An 8758-nucleotide genomic window follows, 5' to 3' on the forward strand; every position below is an offset into this window, starting at 1 on the left:
TTTTTTTTTTTTTTTTTTTTTTTTTTAATTTTGCCAAATAACTTGCTTACCATTCGTGTGTTCTGTGAGAGCATTATATCGTACCCCCCACATGTACTGCGCCCCTTCCCCCGTCACAACTACCACACACACACATACACACTCGTCTCATTTGCCTCTTTCCTTTTTCTTCATAAGAAGAGGGCCTGTTTATGTATGTTTCCCTCAGGGGGGGTTGTGGCACCCGCATATGCTTCGACCCTGCATTTGTGGTGTTCCCTCACACCGCAGTGGTGAACGCGATAAGGGGGAGGGGGCAGCAAATGTGTAGGCAGTCCTCGGCGCAGAGGAGCCTGCCCTCGATATGAAGAATGGAAGGATGCACGGATGGACGGAAAAGGCGGCATGCCCAATTGGTGCAAATTATAAAATGAAGAACAAACGACGCCGGTGCGTTCAGCGCACGCTGGGCAAAGAGTTGGGTTGTGCGTCCACCGGGGTTGGTGCGCGGGGAGAGAGAAAAAAAAAAAAAAAAAAAACACAAGTAAAGAATGCACAAATGTGTACACAATGTGTGTGGATGCGGAGAGAGTTGTGAGGGACAGCCGGGACAAAAATGCAAGTGCCGCCCCGCAGTCGCCGCGTCACTGCGTGACCGCTCTGCTTCTTCACCGCGCGCGGAGGAGACGGCGCTCCCGCTTGGTGAGCGTGGTGTGGCGCTTGACCCGCAGGTAGCGCTGCTGCTTGTTTAGCTTGGCTATTTCCTTGGGGCTCTCATCCAGGAGGAAGGCGTAGGCGAGGTGCCCGAGGTGGAGGGTCTTGGCACAAAAAATGTGACGCAGTGATTTACTCACAGCATAGTATGCAGTGACAGATGCAAGGAAGGCACTGGTGGCCTTCTCCATTAGTGACTCATCTGATTTAACAGTCATTTTAAAATGATTATAAATAAAGCTAAGTATATCTCCTCCAATGGACGAGAAAAACGAAGGCACGTCTTCTCTGCGGAACCGTCCTATGAGTTCCTCCCCCCGTATGGTCTTCACATGAATATTTTTTCCTCGCAAGACGTTAAGAAACTCTACCTCTGTTGGTAGAAGGAACAGGTAAGACGATCCCTCCTTATGTAATCGTGCCGTTCGACCCACCTTATGTACATACTCCTCAAACACTTGTGGAGGGTCATACTGCACTACCACATCTAGCTCGTTAAAGTTTATTCCCCGTGACACTATCTCGGTGCATAGTAAAATGGACTTTTCATTTTTACCACAAGCAAAGTCGGTGAAATTACCAAGTCGGTCTTCCTGGGATAAACTTCCATGTAAAATGTATATGTGTGTGTCTTCGAAGAGGTACTTCCTCTTGTGTCGATCTGTATTCACATTATATAATATGGACCTGTCTCCTCCACCACCACGACCACAAGTAACCTTCCCCTCATCACATGAGTCGTCTTCCAAATCCTCCACATGAATATTTTTAAATGGTAAGGCAATTTTTTCCTTTCGCTTTTTCACTTCATCTCCATCTGCCCACTTTTCCTTTTGAAGAGTTTTTTCTAAATGTTTTTTTAATAACCTTTCATCTTCCTTTAATAAAACAGAGGAGACCCCTTCATTTAACTTCTTATGCACCTCCATGTTCTCTTTCTTCAAGTCAGTTGGCCAGTATAAATTCTTCAGCAACGCCCTCATGTACTCTACACTGTGGCAGTTGGACAGGAACACCACCGGTCTTTGTTTCTTCTTCATGCAAGAGAGTAACATGTGCACGAGGCACAAAAATTTTTTCCTCAAATCTGTGACGATGCAAAACTGTTTTAATTGTTCTGGTAACTCGTACTCCCATTGGTCTTCTCCTGCTGCTGCTGCTGCTCCTCCTCCTCCCAGTGTGGCTGTCACATTGTTGTTGGTGTAACCCACCTCTTCATCTCCATTTGTGAGTGCTATGTTCGGGGGTCGCGGGGGGAGCAACTTAGCCCCTCTGGCGCCATCGTCGTTCGCCTCGACCCACACCGTGCGGTTGGTTAGGCAGTAGTTGGCCAGGCTCTTCACCGCGTGGTTCAGCGTTGCAGAGATGAACACCATTTGGAAGTTCTTCCCCTCCGCTGCGTCGCTGTGAGTCGCTTCCCTGTGCGCCGCGTGATTATGCACCGCTTCACTATGCCCCGCTTCATTACTGGCGGCGCGTGTCGGTGCGGCCGCCTCCCCCCGGCGGAGCCGCTTAATCGTGTCGTAAATCAACCGCACCTTGTCCTGCGTGCCCAGGAAAATCACCTTGTCCGCCTCGTCCAATATAACACATTGCAGGTGAGTCAGCTTCAGCCCCTTCGTGTGTTCTAAATGGTCCAGCAACCTTCCCGGGGTGCAGGTCAATATGGAGACACCCTTCTTCAGTCTGTTCTTCTCGGACTTTTTTTTTTCCCCTCCCGTTAAACATGACACAACGATGTAGGGATAGGGCTTGGTCAATGTAAAAAATAAATTATTTATTTGAACAGCTAACTCTCTTGTGGGGGAGAGTACCAAGATGAAGGTACCCATGTCCCTCGTAATTCTTATTTTCTCCTTTTGTGTATTAAGAATTTTTTGCACAGAGGGTAATGCATAACATAACGTTTTACCTGAACCAGTCATGGACTTGAGGAAGACATCACTGTCACTTAACATGATTGGGATGCTCCTCTTTTGTATGCTCGTTGTCTTCACGAATTTATTTTTTTCCAATGTTTGAAGTAGACTCTCGCTCAGTATGTCCTTCAGGTCGGAGAACAGCCCATCGAACAGGTCGCCCCGGTTGGAAGAAGCGCCTGCCACCACGTCGCTGCTTTCCTCCTTCCCGCACGTCTCTTCCGGTGGCTTGCTTATCCCCTTCTTTGCAAGGCCCTTCGCTAGGCCCTCCGCCAGGCGTTTTTTCTTTTTTTTTTCGCCATTTTTTAGGCCTTTTTCTGTGCCCTTTTTGAGGCCCTTTTTGAACCCCTTCTGTGCGAGCTGCTTCCTGTCCCGGCCAAACTTACCCATCTTGAGGACGTCTACTGGGACGGGCAAGTGAGAAATGCCGAGGAGAGAGGGGCACCCACCAGGATGAGGCACAGGATCGGTTGGACGGAAGTTAAAGAAACAAACGCGGGCCTTGTCATTTATAAAAAAACAACTCACGCCAATATGCACGTCGCTATGTACCCCATGTGAGGCTTCCACTCCACAAAAAAAAAAAAAAAAGAGAAATGTTAAACAGGATGCAAGGCTCGTCCGGTAAAATTCCTCCAACGAAAAAATGCAACAATTTTTTTTTTTTACGACGTCACGTCGTTTTTTATATTGTCTCCACTCCGCAGAGTACACCTGGGGGGGGAGAGCAGCAACTTTGTAAAAAAAATTTTGAAGAAAATTCCTCAAATGGGAAAACTAACTCGAAAAAAAAAAAAAAAAAAAAAAAATCGCCAGTAGGAGAACATCCAAAGGGGGGTATTCTCCAGGAAGAAATAAATATTAAAAAAAAAAAAAAAAAAAAAAAAAAAAAATTTTTTAAGGCAAAAATGCTTTGCTGCAAACTGCCTCAGTCTCATAGCCACATCTGCGGTCCGATAAACGTGTAAAAAGGGCTGGCGGGGTCGCCTCCGATGAGATACTTTTTTGCCCCGCCCCGAATGGCGCATACAAAAAATGAATTGGGTCCACTTGGCGAGGTGCAGAACAGGAAAGTGGCCCCAACCTGGTTGTCACAGGGGGGAATTTTTTTTTTTTTTTTTTTTTTTTTCTTTCCTTTTTTGCGTCCTTTTTTGTTATCGCTCTGCGCAAGGTTGAAATATGTTATTTATTTTTACCACATTGTGCGATCAACCTTCGAGTAAAAAATTCTGTTTTGCCCGGTTGGAGAATCACACGTGGGTGCGGTGGGGGCATATATAATAATAATTTGCTTCACCAATTCGTCGCCGCTTCCCCCGCGCGATGCACTTCTTGTTCTCTTCGAACAACCCACCCCCCAGCGCCAGCATCGAGCACGTCCAGGATGATCACATAACATTAAGCGTGTGCCTAGACGACGCATGGACACACAGCGGAGACGTGTTTAAAGCTTCCTTCGAGTTGGTAGGACCTAAGAAGTATGCAGGGAATGTAAAGCTAGATTATGTTGTGGTGTACCTCTACGGAGTGTACATCCTCAACCAGGAGGTAATAACGGCTTGTACCAATGGCCCACTCTCACATAACCAGGAAAATATTAACCTACCATTCTACGGAGTTAATGAAAAGGAAGAACAAAAATTCTTACTCTTCTACTCCAACCCAATAGTCCTCTGCACCGATGTTAATTTTGAAGTCCCCAGTGAAACGACTCAATACCACCTCAGCTGTACCCTTCCACCGTTCCTCCCACCGACATACAATGGAACCGTGATCAAATTTAAATATTGTATGTATGTGGAGGCAGTTAAAAGACTTTACATGAACAGAACCCAATTTGTAACCAAGCGATATGAGCACCATCTACCTTTGCGCTTACTCGGTGGCAGAGGTGTCCATTCGCCGGTCATCGATTTGGTGCTTCTTCCCATCAAGCCCAACAGCTCACAGGGGGAGGACAGAAATGCAACTGAACAGGATGGAGAAGACGTGTCTGAGTACCTCTACCATGACTTTCGTGTGGAAGTGCACGAAGGGGGGGTGACTCAAAGGGATAATGCCCCAGCACGATCGAGTAGGAAGAAGGACCACACCCCACATCGGGGCATACTAGAAAGGGGGAGTCCATTTAATGCACCTTTCATTCCGCCTCACCTCTACAACCGTGTTGGAAAAACACCCCTAGACAGACTCCTCTGTTTATACCTCCTGTGTTCTCTTCGAAAAGAGGACTCATCTCTCTTCCTCCTCAACCACGTCCTTCCAAACTACAATTACTTCCATTACATGCATATCTTTTTGTACATAGCTCATCACTGCGATTATTATATGGGGGAGCTGTCCCTTAGTGGGGACGCCCATCGGATGGGCAGCCTCGGGGCCTTCTTCTCTCTGCTGCGCTCGTGTGGCGGCTACCCCCCCCTAGAAGAGCCGTCTGGCGAGAACACCACACACAGTGGAGGGAAGACGAACGTTTTGCGAGACGTCTCCTGTTGCCCCCCCCACTTGTGTCTGCAAAACGACGACAACCACATGCACGACGCTTACCTCATGAACTACCCCAACTTTGTGTTCAATCAAATTAAATACGTACCCATACACTGGTACGACAATTTGATTCTGCACCAGCAGTCCAATTCTCCTAACGAAGCAACTGATGAGGAAGCCTTTGCAAATCTGTACTTGGGTGATACCACCTCCGAGTCGAGCAGCGGGTTGGAGGAACCTGCCCCCACGAGTGAGGGGGTAGATGCACGTGCTTCATCTCGGGAGATGTTAAGCCAAACGATGGAAGACGCCCCTCATGAAGGAGGAAGAGTTAGCACAAATTTACCTGAACAGAGGAAAGAGTTCCTCCTGGACAAAGCGTATACTACTATACATACGATCGTGAAGTGTATGCAGGATGGGGATATGTTCAGGCGAATCAACACTAGGAAGATAAAGCCACACCGATTGTCTCCTCACCTGGTTAGCGGCACAACTGATAAAGGAGGAGGGGGGGTAGTGGTGTCCCCTGCAAAAGACAACTCAAATGGACCGACACAGAACAAAGATGCATCACAAAATATTTATCGTATAAACTCGGGTAGAAAAAACATATGTCTTATTACCCTGATGGATGGTATGAACAATCAGGTCACAAATACCTTCCCATGTGGTAGCATCATCACTGTTAGGCTCTGCTTTGGGGGAGGACCCGTCTCCACTGTCCACGTAGATATACGTTTGAAGAGAGTCGAACGGGTAAAAATAAACCCTAATCTTTTAACAGCACAACGGAACAGGGTACTTGGTGAAAATGAAATGGCAGATGAGGGAAATACTTCTGTGGACTCGGAAGGGGTCTGTCATCGTTCCATATGCAGTTACAAATTAATTAGTGAAAGGAATGTTTCTACTCTTCACTGCTCCATAAAGAATGTAAGTTTTGTTCTTGGCGAAGACGTCGTCCCCTCCTTTTCAAATGACACGCTTAGGGTTGACTACCTCCTTGACTTCGATTTCTTCTGCCGTTCCAAGGGGGAAGCAGCAGCCACAGGCGACACAAACGGGGGCGAAGCAACGAGAGGCGAAACAAACGGAGGCCACAAAATTAATGAACCCAATGAAGAGAAGGGATCGATCCAATTGGGGGCGAAGACGGAAGCGAACGCAGCCGAGGCGCAAGGCGGAACCCATTCCGACTCTCTCGGCCTCAACGAATGCCTCGACGATAATATGTATAGCCGTACCTGTCGCATCCCCATCCACATCACCGGGCGAGCACACGACGTTTGTCCGTACGATACAAGCATTAATGGTACCCCCGCATGGCACGATACAGTCAACACAAGCGAAGGGGGAAACACCAGGCAGCTCCTCCTACAAAACAGCCACAAGTTTGTGTACGCTGATGTGAGACACTTCGTGCGCACCTTGAAGATGTGAGTGTGCGCAGGGTTTGCTGTGCATGCGGCTGTGCACGTTTATGTGTACGTGCACGTGCTCTCATGAAACGGAGCGCGTCTGGGCTCATTAAACCTCTAGCGTGAAACGACACATCCCCGCATGAGGGAACATGTTGAAGGAACGCTGCTCACTCGAGGGGAAAAAAAAAAAAAAACTTTTTTGCCAGTTGTCTATTAATAGGGGTCTTTTAAAAAAAAAAAATTACATGGTTTTTTTTTTTTTTTTTTTTTTTTTTTTTTTTTTTTTTTTGTGTGGGGGGGGGGTGAAGAAAAAAAGTGAAACAGAACGAACTGCACACATGCAGATTCGAGTACACAGCGCATGCTTTCCGTCGTGGCGCACTGCGCGCGTTGGTTCTCCAAAGAGGGTTGCCACCCACCCCAAGTGTGTTGGTGATATACGAAGTTGTAAATGCATTGAAGCACATACACGTAACGTGTGTAACGTAGTGTTTGAAGTTACGTGTGGCTTTTTTTTTTTTTTTTTTTTTCAAGTTTGTTTCCCTCGCTTTTGTATAAACAAAGGCAAAACTAATTTTATACAATTTGATAAGGCATGGGCCTACTACCGCTCGAAACACACATGCGTGACTCGCAAGTGGTTACACGTCTTGGGGGCGTCTCTGAGCGGTGCGTCCGCTGCCCCCTTGGGTCGCTCGACTTTTTTTTTTTTTTTTTTTTCCTTATCAATTATGAACCATATTCGCCTGACTGGGTCATATTTTTTGCGTGGCTAGTCCGGACATTTCGCCTGATCCGTTCATATTTTTTTCGTTAGCAGTTATGCGCTTCATTCGCCTGACTAGGCCATGTATATATTTTTTTTTTAGCAGTTATCTGCACTACTCGGTCACGTAACACACCGGGTGGTACTTGCTCTCGGGCTGCTTGAAGAAGTTTATCTCGTTGGTGTTTCCCTCGGTGACGTCCTTGGTGATGCTGAAGTAAATATCGTCTAGCTTGGATTGTGAGTTTCTGTCCCCCCCAAAGGCACTAATCGCTTTGCTGTTCTGAGTGTATTTGCTAATATTGTCGTAGTAATAAAAACCATACATACATTCATTCATAAAAATTTGAATAATCTGTCCTTGCCTTATATGTTTGTTATTAACAATTTCTGTGTACACACATAAATTGCATTTGACTTTTGACTCAAAATCTTCTACGCTTTCACATTTAAATTCGACATTTTTTAAAATACTTCTGGCGTAATTTCTGTACTTTTCAATGTACTTTAATTTTTCTTCCATTTCTTTATTTTTTTTTTTTTCTTCCTTTTTTTTTATTTCATCAAAATTGGAGATGGTGCTGCTTCCTCCCTGACCACTACTACTACTACTGCTCTGATCCATGCTGCTCATGGACTCATCCAGGAGATTTATTTCTCTCGTGAGCAGCTTCTGAATGGTCGCCTTATACATGTCCACGTCGCTTGTTGGTACATAGAACGTCTGCTTCAGTTCAGAATTCCTCTTGTCGTAAAAGAGGCACTTGGATATGTGTGACTTTCCTGTGACGCTGCTCACCAGCATGAGGATCCCAACGAGGATGGAGCACTTCACCAGCATCATCGTTCGTACAGAGGTCGCTTACACACGTGTGGGGGGGCGGGAAGAATGAACGTGCGGGGAACTCACTGCCAGAGGGCTTCCTTTCTATTCTACACACGTGTAAGGTCCAGCTGAGAAACACAAATACACACTCATGTGCAGATGGGCGGCACGCGTGTCCGTGTGTCACTCCTTGTGCAAAGTCGTTTCAGGGTGCGACGCGCTGTATCTTGCTGCAGTGGGGAAAAATCGTCCTCTCTTCAAATCTGTGAAACGTGGGAACAGGAAGGAGAGCCAAGCCAATTTAATCGCTACACTACACTGATGGGGGAAAATGACCAAGTGTGCGGACGCCTCTTCTTAAACACACGACACCGGCGCAGTGGAGTATAGTTTCACTCAAGGATGGTTAGCTCCCCCCCGAAGGTAAGAAAAAGCAAGCCATAAGATGAGTGGCAAAAAGCATGCGAGAAGATAAAGGGGAATACGCAGCTGGGCTGGGGGGGGATACACAACCATCTCGCACTCCCTCTTACACAGTACGTGCAAAACTACATGCCGCAAATGTTATGAACATGATCATGCCCTTAGTGTGGATGTGTTGCTCTGCAGAGATTTACTCACCTGATTTTTTTTTTTTTTTTTT

The 8758-nt window shown here is 46.5% G+C and overlaps 3 protein-coding genes across 3 annotated transcripts; 1 reads left to right on the forward strand and 2 right to left on the reverse strand.

Annotated features, from left to right (window-relative positions):
- Positions 1-647: 647 nt before the first annotated feature.
- Positions 648-3002, reverse strand: AK88_02479 (uncharacterized protein; the record flags this gene model as incomplete). The annotated part of the gene is made up of 1 exon (XM_012480104.1): positions 648-3002. The coding sequence occupies one exon, from the start codon at positions 3000-3002 to the stop codon at positions 648-650; it is 2355 nt and encodes a 784-aa protein (XP_012335527.1).
- A 933-nt stretch (positions 3003-3935) lies between these two features.
- On the forward strand, positions 3936-6542 carry AK88_02480 (uncharacterized protein; the record flags this gene model as incomplete). The annotated part of the gene is made up of 1 exon (XM_012480105.1): positions 3936-6542. The coding sequence occupies one exon, from the start codon at positions 3936-3938 to the stop codon at positions 6540-6542; it is 2607 nt and encodes an 868-aa protein (XP_012335528.1).
- An 862-nt stretch (positions 6543-7404) lies between these two features.
- On the reverse strand, positions 7405-8133 carry AK88_02481 (uncharacterized protein; the record flags this gene model as incomplete). The annotated part of the gene is made up of 1 exon (XM_012480106.1): positions 7405-8133. The coding sequence occupies one exon, from the start codon at positions 8131-8133 to the stop codon at positions 7405-7407; it is 729 nt and encodes a 242-aa protein (XP_012335529.1).
- Between the last annotated feature and the right edge of the window lie 625 nt (positions 8134-8758).

This window comes from Plasmodium fragile (assembly GCF_000956335.1).
Source record: "Plasmodium fragile strain nilgiri unplaced genomic scaffold supercont1.24, whole genome shotgun sequence".
Lineage (NCBI taxonomy): Eukaryota > Apicomplexa > Aconoidasida > Haemosporida > Plasmodiidae > Plasmodium > Plasmodium fragile.